The 16,120-nt window shown below is 37.0% G+C and overlaps 1 protein-coding gene across 3 annotated transcripts in view; it reads right to left on the bottom strand.

Annotated features, from left to right (window-relative positions):
* KIFAP3 (kinesin associated protein 3) overlaps window positions 1-16,120 on the bottom strand; it is a 149,961-nt gene that overhangs the window by 117,588 nt on the left and 16,253 nt on the right. For all 3 annotated transcript variants that reach the window (XM_020874134.2, XM_020874136.2, XM_020874135.2), the window contains one exon: window positions 4,492-4,623. In XM_020874134.2, the coding sequence (XP_020729793.2) occupies window positions 4,492-4,623 (132 nt within the window). The remainder of the gene's footprint in view (window positions 1-4,491; window positions 4,624-16,120) is intronic.

Here is a 16,120-nt window from a genome sequence, read left to right as displayed (position 1 = left end):
TTCTGAGCCACCAGGGAAGCCCATGTCCTCACTACCCTCCCTCAATACAGTTTCTTCTATTATTGCCATCTTGTGATAACTTTGTCATAACTGATGAATCATTTTGATATACTATTTACTAAAGTATACAGTTTACATTAGGGTTCAGTCTGTAGTGTATAGTTCTGTGGGCTTGAATAAATGCCTAATTTCACGTATCTATCATTAAAGTATCACACAAAATAGTTTCAACTACCCTAAAAATGCCCTGTGCTCCACATATTCTCCCCTTCCCCACGGCATAACCCCTAACAACTTCTAATCTACTTTTACTTCAGTTTTGCCTTTTCTAGGTGGTCACAGAGTTAGAATCATACAATATATAACTTTTTCAGTCTGGCTTCTTTCATTTAGTAATATACATTTAGGTTCTTCTATGTCTTCTCCTAGCTTGATGGTTGATTTCTTTTAGTGCTGAATAATACTTGACTATATGGATGCAACATGGTTTGCTTACTCTTTTGCCTACTGAAGGATATTTTGGTTGCTTCCAACTGTTGACAGTTATAAAGCTGCTATTAAGATTCATGTGCAGATTTCTGTGTGGAGATAAATTTTCAACTCATTTTGGGTTAATATCTAAGAGCAAAACTGTTGGATCATATGGTAAGTGTATGTTTAGCTTTGAAAGAAACTGCCAAAATGCCTTCCAAAGTAGCTGTTCCATTTTATATTTTCATTAGCAATGAGTGAGTTTCTGTTGTTCTACATCCTTACCAGCGTCTAGTGCTACCAGTGTTTTAGACTTCAAACATTAAATAGGTCTGTAATAGTATTTTGATTTAATAAAGCGGACCTTTTAAAATCATTTTTAGGTTTATTTTCTACTATATATATATAAACAATCTAATTCAACATCATCTTTCCAAGTAATAGAAAAACTCTCTTCTCTTAGTGTGTACATTTTTGTCCTAAATCCTTCCCTTATTAGAAGAGACAAAATACACACACACACATATATATATATATATATATATATATGACTAGGGTTTAATGTCAAATATATATGACTAGCTGTGTGTTTACTGATTATTTCTTTAATCAAAAAACATAATCTTCATTAGGCATTCCATGTCTATTAAGAACACAAACAACTCACCAAAAATGTGCATATTATTTTCAGATCCTAACCGTAGGTTTCTCAGAAATATTCAGAAAACAGGGATTCTGTTGAAGGTGGGCTTATATATTCCTTTATCCAATAAGGGAAAACGAAATACATCTTTTGGAGCTGAATCATAGCACTGACTGCCACTATATTCAATGAAATTTAATGATGACTTAATTTCACATCTATCTCAATCTATATGAGTTTCTCCCTCAAAATCCTCACCCTAGCCACCATCCTTGATAAATCCTCTTGAACTATTAACAAACCATATTCTCCTTTTGGTCTCACGATATGACTCCTCTCCAAATCTTGAGTGACCAAGGATGACTATCACAAAGTTGGGTTACAGAGGTTTTTTTCCTTACTGATGTTTAAGGTACTATAAACAGTCTATAGTCAGTCTATAGTAACTCTTTCCAGGTGGCTGACTCTCTAGTGAATATATCCCTTGTCTTGAGAGCCTACAGATTTTCAAACAACAACAACATTCTCACTTATTCTCATTCCAAATAACAACAACCAATTCTCACTGGTTGAATAAGACTACTACTACACTCAGTTCAGTCAGTTCAGTCGCTCAATTGTGTCCGACTCTTTGTGACCCCATGAATTGCAGCGTGCCAGGCCTCTCTGTCCATCACCAACTCCTGGAGTTTACTCAAACTCATGCCCATCGAGTCAGTGATGCCATCCAGCCATCTCATCCTCTGTCGTCCCCTTCTCCTCCTGTCCCCAATCCCTCCCGGCATCAGGGTCTTTTCCATTGAATCAACTCTTCACATAAGGTGGCCAAAGTACTAGAGTTTCAGCTTCAGCATCAGTCCTTCCAATGAACACCCAGGACTGATCTCCTTCAAGACGGACTGGTTGGATCTCCTTGCAGTCCAAGGGACTCTCAAGAGTCTTCTCCAACACCACAGTTCAAAAGCATCAATTCTTCAGCGCTCAGCTTTCTTCACAGTCCCTCTCACATCTATACATGACCACTGGAAAAACCATAGCCTTGACTAGTTAGACCTTTGTTGGCAAAGTAATATGTCTGCTTTTTAATATGCTATCTAGATTGGTCATAACTTTCCTTCCAAGGAGTAAGCGTCTTTTAATTTCATGGTTGCAATCACCATCTGCAGTGATTTTGGAGCCTCCCCCCCCAAAAAAAACCAGTCTGACACTGTTTCCACTGTTTCCCCATCTACTTCCCATGAAGTGATGGGACCAGATGCCATGATCTGTTTTCTGAATGTTGAGCTTTAAGCCAACTTTTTCACTCTCTTCTTTCACATTCATCAAGAGGCTTTCTAGTTCCTCTTCACTTTCTGCTATAAGGGTGGTGTCATCTGCATATCTGAGGTTATTGATATTTCTCCTGGCAATTTTTTTAAAATTTATTTTTATTAGTTGGAGGCTAATTACTTTACAATATTGTAGTGGTTTTTGCCATACATTGACATGAATCAGCCATGGATTTACATGTGTTCCCCATCCCGATCGCCCCTCCTGTCTCCCTCCCCATCCAATCCCTTCTCCTAGCAATCTTGATTCCAGCTTGTGCTTCTTCCAGCCCAGCCTTTCTCATGCTGTACTCTGCATATAAGTTAAATAAGCAGGGTGACAATATACAGCCTTAACATACTCCTTTTCTATTTGGAACCAGCCTGTTGTTCCATGTCCAGTTCTAACTGTTGCTTCCTGACCTGCATACAGGTTTCTCAAGAGGCGGGTCAGGTGGTCTGGTATGCCGATCTCTTTCAGAATTGTCCACAGTTTACTGTGATCCACATAGTCAAAGGCTTTGGCATAGTTAATAAAGCAGAAATAGATGTTTTTCTGGAACTCTCTTGCTTTTTCAATGATCCAACAGATGTTGGCAATTTGATCTCTGGTTCCTCTGCTTTTTCTAAAACTACCACACTACTAAGAAACTAAAATCTAAATTTAACTTATGAAATGTGGATGCGTGAGGTTCTAAAGGCAAAGACCCCTAATCTGCTAGCTTTTCTTTGGAAATCAAATGAATAAAAATATCAAGAGATTTCACATTTTTTCAATATGCATAAAATTTAGGCAGCAAACACACAAATGGAAGACAGTGTGAGAGAATACAAAAAACTGAGCATGTGAGTTAAAATCTACAGCATTAAGTATGTGTGTATACATATGTGTACCTCTTCAGTCTAGTGGATTATCTCAGGACTTGTTTATTTTTAAAGAATTATCTATGAAATTTAGTGTCCTAACCCAAATAAGAAGAAAGACTAGAGATCTTAAGACAGTAGGTAGCTTCTCTTTTCAAGCTGCTGTGCAATAAAGTTTCTTAACTGAAGCACAATTAAAGTTTGGGGTCAAATAGTTTTTTCTTAGTAGGTGGCTATTTTGTGCATAGCAGATGCTTAGCAGCACCTCAGCCTCTATCCACTAGATAACAATAGCACCTTCCAGTATGACAACCAAAATGTTCCCTGAGGAAAAAATTCTAACCAGTTGAGGACCACTGCTATGCATTTAAACTGCAGTGCTTCTCAGTGAGCTAAATAATATCACATGCACTCCTAGTATCCTGACTATACTTAACTACATTATATTCTACACTATGTACTTAATCACTGAATATACCAAAACATACTAACTTTTTAATTAATTCCCAAGTCCAATATTTTTCTGCAGGGAAGAAAGTTGGGAAACAATATTAGGTGATCTCAGACCCTTTCTATTTCCACAAAATTATGGCAGGAGTGCAAGATCACTGCCAGCACAATTGAAGATAATGAAAAAGGCCAGTTCCCAAGGGACTCCTGAAAGTTCTACAAAAGCAGAAAGGAAAGTGTGAAGAATACTGGGAGATCTAAGGTCAATTCACTGAGTCAGAAAGCACTTGTCCTACTATTAACATCTTTCAGAGGTCTGGATTTTTAAGGGATGAATTCAAGGTACATGTCCCATTTCTGAATTCTAGAATTCATATAACTTTCTGTAATTTCAGGGAAGAAAGAACAATATGGTATCAGCTAAAATATAAACTTGCTAAATTAGGCTAAAATGTCTAATATAAACATATCTCTTATAATTGATTTCACAAGTCATATTCTATTATATGCATTTACTAAATGGGATTAATAAGAACAGGCATTTTTCATTAGGTTCCAATTAAGTTCATAAACATGATTTTCTCTGGAATATACTCTGTATTTATGGTTTAATATAGTCTGCTTCACTAAGATAATGTAGGCTGAGAAGAATGCCATAGTCATTCATTATCTGCGCAAATTTAAATAATATCAGATTTCTACAAACTACGTATAAGGTTTACTACTTTCAAATATGCACAAGTGAAGAAAACTTACATTTTTTGGCATTCCTTTCGTTCTCCCAACATGGGATCTCCCGTTTCTCCAAGAATGGTAGCTTCCACTTCATATTGAACAATAAGTGCTTTTTCAGATGGATGTACATCAATATTTCCTCCTTTAACTTTCCTATAAAAGAAAAACAGGCATAGCTACATTAAAAGCTCACAAAACATAGAAGGTGTTTATCTAGTTCCTAGTTCCAAAAGCATGTGTGTTGGATTAACACATGCATTTAAATCAGATTTACTCTTAACTTGGGCCAAGAAATAACTCTTTTTCTCCAATTTTATAAACTCTATGTTATACATATAATTCTTGGTCTTGCAGAAAGTACCTTTATGAAGAGCTCTGAAAAAAAATACATTTACCCAAAGAATCATGCATAATAGCCACTGAATAAAAAACAAAATTAAGATGGTTTTGGAGAGAATAACAACTGAAAGTCAGCAATCTAAAACCAAAGGCAGCTGCCCCAAAATTTATATTAAAAAAAAAAAACAAACCTGCTCAATAGTTAACCCATTAACTGTATCACAGAATGACATGAAGAAATTATCCAAATTGCAAAATAATACTGTTATCAATTAACATAATTATATAAATTGAATTAGTACCTAAATCATGCATAAATTGTGTAACAAAAGAGAATTTACAGGTTATATTCTATAGTCACATGCCCAGAATTATAGTGACATTAGCAAGCTATAATTCCTGTGCTGTACATTACATCCTTGCCACTTACTGTAAGTTGTTTGTACCTACTAATTCCCTTCATCTATTTTGGCTCTCCTCTCACACTTCTCCCCTCTGGTGACCACTAGTTTATCTGTATCCTCAGTGTCTGTTTTTATGTTGTTATACTTGTTCATTCGTTTTATTTTATATTCTACCTATAAGTGAAAACATACAGTATTTGTCTTTCTCTGCCTTATTTCACTAATCATAATATCTTCCAGGTCCATATATGTTCTCACAATGATGAATTAATCACTATTTGTTACTGGTCACTTTAGCAGCTGATAAAACAAGTTTTATTAAAAGAGACTGAAGAGACTGCAATAGAAGCAAGTAAAATTTCTCACTGTAATCAGAGCTGGTTATCTGCATGGTGGGATCTTTTAGCCTAATGGGAAGGAAGAGAACTATGACAACATCTTAAATTCCAATAATCAGAAACTCAAAGCTTTTTCTTGAGTAGGATTAACTGGCTTATTATGCATACTTCAATGTAATTTTAAAATAATTTTTCACTTCAGTTCAGCAACCCCAGTACTGAACTTAAACAGGAGGGGGTAACTATATTCAACTGAAGAGAATCATAAGGATAAAACATAATTGCAGATCCTAAGAACAACCTCATACTACACTTTCAAAGTGGGTCTTCTACATATTAACAACTGACACAAAAGCATAATGGTTTTCCCTTGGTTTGATATTTTGCCTTTCCCAAGGAAATCAAATAGCTGAAAGAACGTCACTATTCCTTTTCAGTTTGGGGGGTTTCTTTTGTACATGGATTTTAAAGAAACTAATTAATTTTATTTATTTCTTTACCACTAGTACAATTTGTTTACTGTAGAGAAAAACAAAACACAAACTAGCAAACAGAAAAAATAAACCAAAAAAAACAGGAAAAACCAATTGTTACGATTTTAGCACATATACATCCAGATATTTTCCTATCTAAATGTAAATAACATATAACCAGAGAATGTTAGCTCTAGAATTTCCTTAAAGAAAAGGCTTAAGGTAGCAATTTGGTAGGGCTGAAAGTATATTTTAACAGCAACTGACATAAGATTGATACAAGTACTAATTGTTTCTATCAACATGAGGGCTGATGGAGATTATGGGTATGATAAACTTCTCCCCTGTTCCCCTTTGCACTACTGATGAATATATAAAATACACATATTACAAGCTAAGTTCATGTTATAAACAGTGTGTATTAAAAATACATTAACAATTTACCATAGGACTTCCCCAGTGGCGAAGTGGGTAAGAATCTGCCTCCCGATGCAGGGAACACGGGTCAGACTCCTGATCTGAGATCCCACATGCTGTGTAGGAACTAAGCCTGTGCGCCACAACTACTGAAAGTGAACACTCTAGAGCCCACGGGCCCAACTCCTGAAGGCCATGTGCCCTAGAGCCAGCAACCCGCAATCACTAAGCCCACACGCTTCAGCTAATGCAGTCCGAGCGCTGAGAACCTGCGCACCGCCACCAAGAGAAGCCACTGCGCTGAGAAGCCTGTATATTACAACTGGAGAAACGTCCTCGCTCGTCTCAACTAGAGAAAGCCCGCGCGTAGCAATAAAGACCCAGTGCAGCCGTAAGTAAATAAAAAAAAAAAACCTTGTCTTTAATACTTCATATACTCAAATACCAGATATTCCCATTTGTTGAACACCTTGATTCTTTATTTCTAACTTACACTGCACAAAATTTACAGGATTCCCTCACAAAACAGTCAAAACCACTGCAGTACACTTGGCTGATTTACAAAGTAGTTTTTCTAAAGGTTCAAAATATTTTATAATTCAGTCACTCTGTATTTATGCATGATATAAACATTTTTCAATTGATGACCATAGTTTCAAATTCTATTTTGGTTAGTAAAATATTCCAGCTTGTTTGGGCAAAATCAAGAATTATGTCTATAAGTAATTTGCTTTTACCATAGCAATGCGCCTCATCAAAATATATACTTGTATTATCACCATAAAATGAATAATTTTATCTTAAATGCAAACTTCCAAACTGAATTTAACATGTCATTCATAATGATGACAGATATTTAACAATCAAGAGAATGAACTTCCAAATACTTGGAATTCATCAATCAGTGAGAAATAATTTAGCCCATTATTGGAATTACCTGATTTACTATTTGTAACATCTAAAGCAGCTCTATACAGTCAACAACAACAACAAAAAAAAGACCAGGAGCTGACTATGGCTCAGATCATGAGCTCCTTATTGCCAAATTCAGACTTAAATTGAAGAAAGTAGGGAAAACCACCAGACCATTCATTTAGGTATGACCTAAATCAAATCCCATACAAATATACAGTGGAAGTGACAAATAGATTCAAGGGATTAGATCTGACAGACAGAGTGCCTGAAGAACTATGAATGGAGGTTTGTGAGACTGTACAGGAGGCAGTGATCAAAACCATCCCCAAGAAAAACAAATGCAAAAAGGCAAAATGATTGTCTGAGGAGGCCTTACAAATAGCTGAGAAAAGAAGAGAAAGAAACTAAAGGCAAAGAAGAAAAGCAAAGATACACCCATCTGAATGCAGAGTTCCAAAGAAAAGCAAGGAGTGAAAAGAAAGCCTTTCTCAGCGATCAATGCAAAGACATAGAGGAAAACAACAGAATGGGAAAGACAAGAGATCTCTTCAAGAAAATTAGAGCGGCCAAAGGAACATGTCATGCAAAGATGGGCACAATAAAGTACAGAAGCAGTATGTATCTAACAGAAGCAGAAGATATTAAGAAGAGGTGGCAAAAATACAGAGAATAACTATACAAAAATGATCTTCATGACCCAGATAATCATGATGGTGTGATCACTCACCTAGAGCCAGACATCCTGGAATGGGACGTCAAGTGGGCCTTAGGAAGCATCACCACGAACAAAGCTAATAGAGGTGATGGAATTCCAGTTGAGTGTTTCAAATCCTAAAAGATGATGCTGTTAAAGTGCTGTACTCAATATGCCAGCAAATTTGGAAAACTCAGCAGCGGCCACAGGACTGGAAAAGGTCAGTTTTCATTACAATTCCCAAGAAAGGCAAGGCCAAAGAATGTTCAACCTACCACACAATTGTACTCATCTCACAAGTTAAAAATGCTCAAAATTCTCCAAGCCAGGCTTCAGAGTACATGAATCGTGAATTTCCAGATATTCAAACTGGATTTAGAAAAGGCAGAGGAACCAGAGATCAAATTCCCAACATCTGTTAGCTCATCAAAAAAGCAACAGAGTTCCAGAAAAACATTTACTTCCGCTTTATTGACTACATCAAAGCCTTTGACTGTGTGGATTACAACAAAATATAGAAAATTCTTCAAGAAATGGGAATACCAGACCATCTTACCTGCCACCTGAGAAATCTGTATGCAGGTCAAGAAGCAACAGTTAGAACTGGACATGAAATAACAACTGGTTCCAAATAGGGAAAGGAGTATGTCAAGGCTGTATACTGTCACCCTGCTTATTTAACTTATATGCAGAGTACATCATGCAAAATGCTGGGCTGGATGAAGCACAAGCTAGAATCAAGATAGCCAGGAGAAATACCAATAACTTCAAATACACAGATGACACCACCCTTATGGCAGAAAGTGAAGAACTAAAGAGCCTCTTGATGAAAGTGAAAAAGGAGAGTGAAAAAAGTTGGCTTAAAACTCAACATTCAAAAAACTAAGATCATGGCATCTAGTCCCATCACTCATGGTAAATAGATGGGGAAATGATGCAAACAGTGAGAGAATTTCCTTTTTGGGGCTCCAAAATCACTGCAGATGGTGACTGCTGCCATGAAATTATAAGATGCTTGCTCCTTGGAAGAAAAGTTATTCCCAACCTAGATAGCATATTAAAAAGCAGAGACACTGCTTTGCCAACAAAGGTCCATCTAATCAAGGCTATGGTTTTTCCAGTAGTCATGTATGGATGTGAGGGTTGGACTGTGAAGAAAGCTGAGCGTCAAAGAATTGATGCTTTTGAACCACGGTGTTGAAGAAAACTCTTGAGATTCCTTTGGACAGCAAGGAGATCCAACCAGTCCATCCTAAATGAAATCAGTCCTCAATATTCATTGGAAGGACTGATGCTGAAGCTGAAACTCCAATACTTTGGCCACCTGATGCAAAGAGCTGACTCATTTGAAAAGACCCTGATGCTGGGAAGGATTGAGGGCGGGAGGAGAAGGGGACGACAGAGGATGAGATGGTGGGATGGCAATACCGACTTGATGGACATGAGTTTGAGCAAGCTCCGGGAGTTGGTGATGGACAGGGAAGCCTGGTGTGCTTCAGTCCATGAGGTTGCAAAGAGTCGGACATGACTGAGTGACTGAACTGAACTGATGACACTGATATTAAACTGATAACTTTTAACTGTTTTGCAAATTTCTTCTATTAATGGAGGATTTTCATGTTTTCTGTTTTTGTTATTTTTACATGTACAAGAGAACTAAAACCAATAAACTGACTTAGAAAAAGTTGTGCTTTTTAAATCTCAATATGAAGTCAGGCTTCACAGACTGATACAAGAGACATCTTCCTTCACATATGATAACTGTCACATTCAGGCAAAGTATTCTTAATTACTGACTTCTAAAGTACATCCTGATGTTTCTAGATTTCATATGGATGATGATATCATTATGATTCCTAAAATAGAAAACAAACACTAACATTGCGCTCCATATTCATCATTAATTTTCTCAAGAAACAAAAGTTTAGCCTTTAATTTTTCAACAAACAGGTATTTATTTTTGAAAAATTATTCCTGTCAAAAGGATTTATTGCATGCTTTTGTTTAAGACCATGATGCAGGGGGACTTCCAGGGTGATTCAGTGGTGAATATTCCATGCTCCAAATTCAGGGGGCCCAGGTTTGATCCCTGGCGAGGGAACTAGGGACTTTCCTGGTGGCTCAGCAGTAAAGCATCCACCTGCAATGCAGGAGACATGGGTTCAATCCCTAGGTAGGGAAGATACCCTGGAGAAGGGAACGACAACCCACTCCAGCATTCTTGCCTGGGAAATCTCATGGACAGAGGAGCCTGGTGGGCTACAGACCATGGGTCCCAAGAGTCAGACATGACTTAGCGACTAAACGACCACCTCAGGGAACTAGATTCCACATGTTGCAAACAAGAGCCTGCATGCTGTGACTTCAAAAAAAAAAGTCCCTATGCCACAACTAAGACCCAGCACAGACAAACTTAAAAAAGAAAGAAAACGATCATGTTTATTTCTTTAAACAAATAAACAAAGTGTGATGTAACAGGCTCCTGAACTCACCTCCTCCCACAGAGTCTATATCATCTATGAAACAATTTCCTCTGAAAAAACACCCCTAGTTGAGCAATGTCTATGCAGTGAGCAAACAAGAAAACCCACACTGAAGCAAATAAGAAAGATTGAGAGACAGTCTTGCCATAAATCCACCTCTGGTATAGAGACCCACAATTGGGCAAAAACTCACAAACCTGAGCTTTTCACCTGAGGAGTGAAGGATTTGAACTCTGCATCTGGCACCCCAACTTTTAAGGCCTATACCTGAGATACCAGCTCCCAAAATATCTAGCTTCCATGAGACCCAAAAGGCCATAGCAAAGTACTGAAACAGTTCTTAAAAGGCTTGTGCATGCAGGCCCACTCACCCTAAAGCCAAGTGCACAAGTACCTGACTGAAAAGTGCCCATACTTTCTGTTAAAAGGGATTATTTGCTCATCTTAAAGGATTAGCCTGAGGGGCTGGCATCTAATTTAACGTATGAGTCTACTGAAATAATCAGGATGGAAGCCAGTAGGTATCATCTTTATGCTCTCCAGATCACCAGTATCTACCTTCCCCCCCCAAAAAAAGGAGCTTGTACCCCTGTCTGGTGCTCCAATTATTCAGACTGCTGCCCAGGGACACCTCTAGATCACCTGACTCTGATGCCCAAAGGGCTTACATTCCCAGGTATACAGGGGCATAACAGATAAAGAATTCTTAACTGGTTACCACTCACAAGGCACAGCAGAGAGGCAACGGACTGAGGAAACCAATGTTTCCATGAAAGAGACCTCTTAGCTTAGCTCCACAGTCATGAATTTAGGGGGCAAGGGTTCTAATTAAACCCACACCTAAGGCTGACTCTCATCCTCTCTAGAGACCTGGGAGGGCAGATGCTATCTTTGAGCCTTCACTCTGTCCCACTAGAGTGCTAGTATCTCTCGAAGGGGGGTTTGTACACATATTTGGAGTGTGTTTGTGGCTGCCACCAAAGTGATCATAATGTTCATGAGTTCAAAGGGACATTAGTGAAAGGAATTAAAAAAAAAACCACACACATTATTAACTGGCTATTATCCCAGGACTCAGCTCAGAGAGAGCACTCAAAATAAAGTAGGCTACTTGTATAATCACAAAGGTTTGGAAGACAACCAAGAGTTAGGCATGGCTGAATGAAAAAGTTCATCTCCTAAACAAGGCTACTCCTTCCAGAATGGGAGAGGTGGATTTTATCTAATGCATAGAAACCAAATCAGAGTCAAGGAAAATGAAGAAATAGAGGAATGTGTTCCAAGAAAGAATAAGATAAAACCTCAGAAAAAGACTGTAATGAAACAGAAATAAGTGATTTATATGGTAGTAAAAAGTAGTTACAAAAATGCTTGCCAAGCTCAGAGGAAGAATGGATGAACAAAGTGTGAATTTCAACAGAGACAGAAAATATTAAAGTACCAAATGGAAGTTACAGAGTTGAAGAATACAATAATAGAACTTAAATATACAACAGAGGCATTCAACAGCAGACTTGAAGAAACAGAGGAAAAGATCAGTGAACTCAAAGATAGGGCAATGCAATGCACCCAGAGAAGCAAAAATAATGAAAAAAAGAGTGAAGATAGCTTAAGGGATTCATAAGCTTACATCAAGCAGAGCAATATTTCCAATATATGGGTCCCAGAAAGAGAAGAGAAAGGGGATGAACACTTATTTGAAGAAATAATAGCTGAAAGCTCCACTAATCTGAAGGAAACAGACAATCAGATTCAGGAAGCCCAGAGAGTTTCAAATAAGATGAATCCAAAGGAAGCCACAACAAGGCATATTATAAATGTCAAAAGTCAAAGACAAGGAGAGAATCTTAAATTCAATAAAACAACTTGTGGCATACAAGGGAACCCACTTAAGACTATCAGCAGATATTCAACAGAAATTCTGTAGGTCAGAAGTAGCAGAATATAATCAAAATGGTGAAAGGAAAAAACCATTAGCCAGTTTTTACTCTACACAGCCAGGCTATCTTTCACACACACACATCTAGAAACATAATACTGAATGTAAAACTTCAGCAACATAATACTGAACACTCAATGTGTCAAAGAAGAAATCAATACCTTTAGACAAATAAAAGTGGAAATAAAACATAAAACAAAACTTGATGCTGCAAAAGCAGTCCTAGGAGGTTAAGTTCATAGAGATAAATGCCTACATCAAGAATCAAAAAACAAACAAACAAACAAAACCACTTTTCTGGTGGTCCAGTGGTTAAGAATCCACTTGCCAATGCAGAGGCCACGGATCCCATCCCTGATCTGGGAAGACCCCACATGCTACGGAGCAACTAAGCCTATGCGTCACAACTACTACACCAACATTCTACAGCTTGTGATTCACAACTACTGAGCCCATGTGCTGCAACTACCGAAGCCTGCACACTTAGAGCCCAGGCACTGCAACGAGAAGCCATGGCTTACACCGCAATGAAGAGTGGAGTAGTCCCACTCACCACAGCTACAGAAAACCTGCACGTAGCAATGAAGACCCAGCACAGCCAAAAATAAATTAATCTTAAAAAAAAAAATCTCAAATAAATAACCTAACTTTACACCTTAAGTTACTGGAGAAAAATGTAACAAACAAAACCCAGAGTTAGTAAAAGAAAGGAAATGACAAAGATCAAAGGGGAAATAAATGAAATAGACACTATAAGGACAATAGAAAAGATCAATGAAACTCAGAGCTGGTTCTTTGGAAAAGTAAACAAAATGGATAAACCTTTAGCTAGGCTAACCAGGAAAGACAGAGGTGTACAAATACCTTGGAGATCTTAAGGGTTCATTGTTAGACCACTGCAATAAAGCAAGTATCATTATAAAGCATTAAGTATCATTAAAAAACAAGTCATGTAAATTTGTTTCCCAATGCACATAAATGCTGTTTACACTATGCTGTGATATAAGTGTGCAATAACACTTTGTTTAAAAATCAATGTACCCATCTTAATTTTAAAATATTTATTTCTAAAAAATGCTAACCATCTGTATCTTCAGCAAGATATAATCTTTTGCAGTAGTAATATCAATGATAACTGACTGCAGATCACCATAACATATATAATAATGATGGAAAAATCTGAAATATTGGGAGAAGCAGCAAATGTGGCACAGCGACATGAAGTGAACAAATGATATTGGAAAAATGGTACTGGACAGACTTGCTTGGCTCAGGGTTGCCACAACATTAAGTTATAAAAATGCAATATCTGCAAAGTGTAGTAGAGTAAAGTGCAATCAAATGAGATAGGTCCATAAACAAAACCAGAAATAAAAGAGGAGACATTATAATTAATATCATAGAAATATAAAAGATCTCAAGAACTATTAACAATTATATTCCAACATATTAGACAATATAGAGGAAATAGATAAATTCCTAGAAACATATACCACTCCCCCCAAGACTAAATCATGAAGAAATAGAAAGTCAGAATAGACTGATTAAAAATTAAATCAGTAGCAAAAAACCTACCAACAAGCAAAAGATCAGGATCAGATGGCTTCATGGATGAGTTTTACCAATATTTAAAGTATCAACACCAATCTTTTTCAGACTCTTCTCAAAAACTGAAGAGGAAAGAACATTCCCAAACTCATTTCATGAGGCCAGCATTACCATGATACCAAAACCAGACAAAGACGCCTTAAGGGAGAAAAATAACCTGATGAACATAGATGCAAAAATCCTCAAGAAAATACCAGCAAACCAAATCCAACAATACATTAAAACAATTATCAAATGAAATTTATTCCAGGGATGTGAGGATGGCTCAACAAAACACAAATCTATCAATGTAACACACCCAAACAAAATTAAGAATGAACGTCATCATAAACATCTCAGTAAACATGGAAAAAGCATTTGACAAAATTCAATATACCTTTATGATAAAAACTGTCAATAAAGTGGTTATAGAGGGACAAATCTCAACACAATATAGGCTGTATATGACAAGCCCATGGCTAACATTATATTGAGTGAAAAATTGAAAGATTTTCCTGAAAGATCAAGAACAAGTCAAGGATGCCAATTCTTGCTACTTCTATTCAAATAGTGTTGGAAGTGCTAGCCAAAATGATTGAACAAGAAAAAGAGGTAAAAAGCATCCAAATTAGAAAGGAAAAAGAAATGCCATCACTATTTGCACATGACAAGATACTACATAGAAAACCCTAGACGCCACAAAAAAACTGTTAAAAACTAGTAAAATTCAGTAAAGTTGCAAGATATAAAATCAACATATGTAAGTTAGTTCCCTTTCGTTACATTAATATGAACTACCAGAAAGAGATATGAAGAAACACTCTCATTTACAAATGCATCAAAAAGAAAAAAATACCTAAGAAATAAATTTAACCAAGGAGATGAAAACTGCAAGACAATAATGAAAAAAACTGAAAAAGACACAAATAAAGGGAAATATAGTCCATGCTTATGAATTAGAAGAATTAAAATTGTTAAAATGTCCACTTTACCCAAAGCAATCTAAAAATTAAAATGCAATCCTTATCAAAATCTCAATGCAGAAACTATAAAAGTCTTAGAGGAAAACATAGGCAAAACACTCTCTGACATAAGTCACAGCATAAGTCCTCTTTGACCCACCTCCTAAAGTAATGGAAATTAAAACAAAAAGAACAAGTAGGACTTAATTAAACTTAAAAGCTTTTGCACAGCAAAGGAAACCATAAAACAAAATGAAAAGACAATCCTCAGAAAGGGAGAAAACAACTGCCAATGAAACAAGTGACAAAGGATTAATCTCCAAAACATACAAGCAGTTTATGCAGCTCAATACCAGAAAAACCAACCACCCAATGAAAAATTTGGAGGAAGACCTAAACAGACATTTCTCCAAAGAAGACATACAGATGGCCAACACAAGAAAAGAGGCTCAGCATGGCTCATTATTAGAAAAATGCAAATCAAAACTACAATGAGGTATTACCTCAAACCTGTCAGAATGGCCATCATCAAAAAATCTACAAACAATAAATGTTGGGCCAGTGTACAGAGAAAAGGGAACCCTTTTGCACTGTTGGTGGGAATGATTCAGTCACTATGGAGAATGGTATGGAGATTCCTTAAAAACCTAGGAATAAAACTACCATATGACCCAGCAATCCCACTACTGGGCATATAAAACCATAACTAAAAAGTCACATGTACCCCAATATTCATAGCAGCACTATTTACAATAGCTAGGATATGGAAGCAACCTAGATGTCCATTGGCAGGCAGATGAATGGATAAAGTAGTTGTGGTACATATATACAAAGAAATATTACTCAGCCATAAAAAGGAACACATCTGAGTCAGTTCTAGTGAGGTAGATGAACCTAGAGCCTGTTACGCAGGTGAAGTAAGTCTAAAACAGAAAAACAAATTTCGTATATGAATGCATATATACGGAATCTAGAAATATGCTACCGATGAACCAATCAACAGGGCAGAAATAGAGACGCAGACATAGAGAGCAGACTTTGGACACAGTGAGGGAAGGAGAGGGTGGGACGACTTGAGAGAGTAGCATTGAAATATACA

Source organism: Odocoileus virginianus, chromosome 11, assembly GCF_023699985.2.
Source record: "Odocoileus virginianus isolate 20LAN1187 ecotype Illinois chromosome 11, Ovbor_1.2, whole genome shotgun sequence".
Lineage (NCBI taxonomy): Eukaryota > Metazoa > Chordata > Mammalia > Artiodactyla > Cervidae > Odocoileus > Odocoileus virginianus.
The sequence above is the reverse complement of the archived record's forward strand: the minus strand, read 5'-3'. Positions and strand labels throughout refer to the sequence as shown.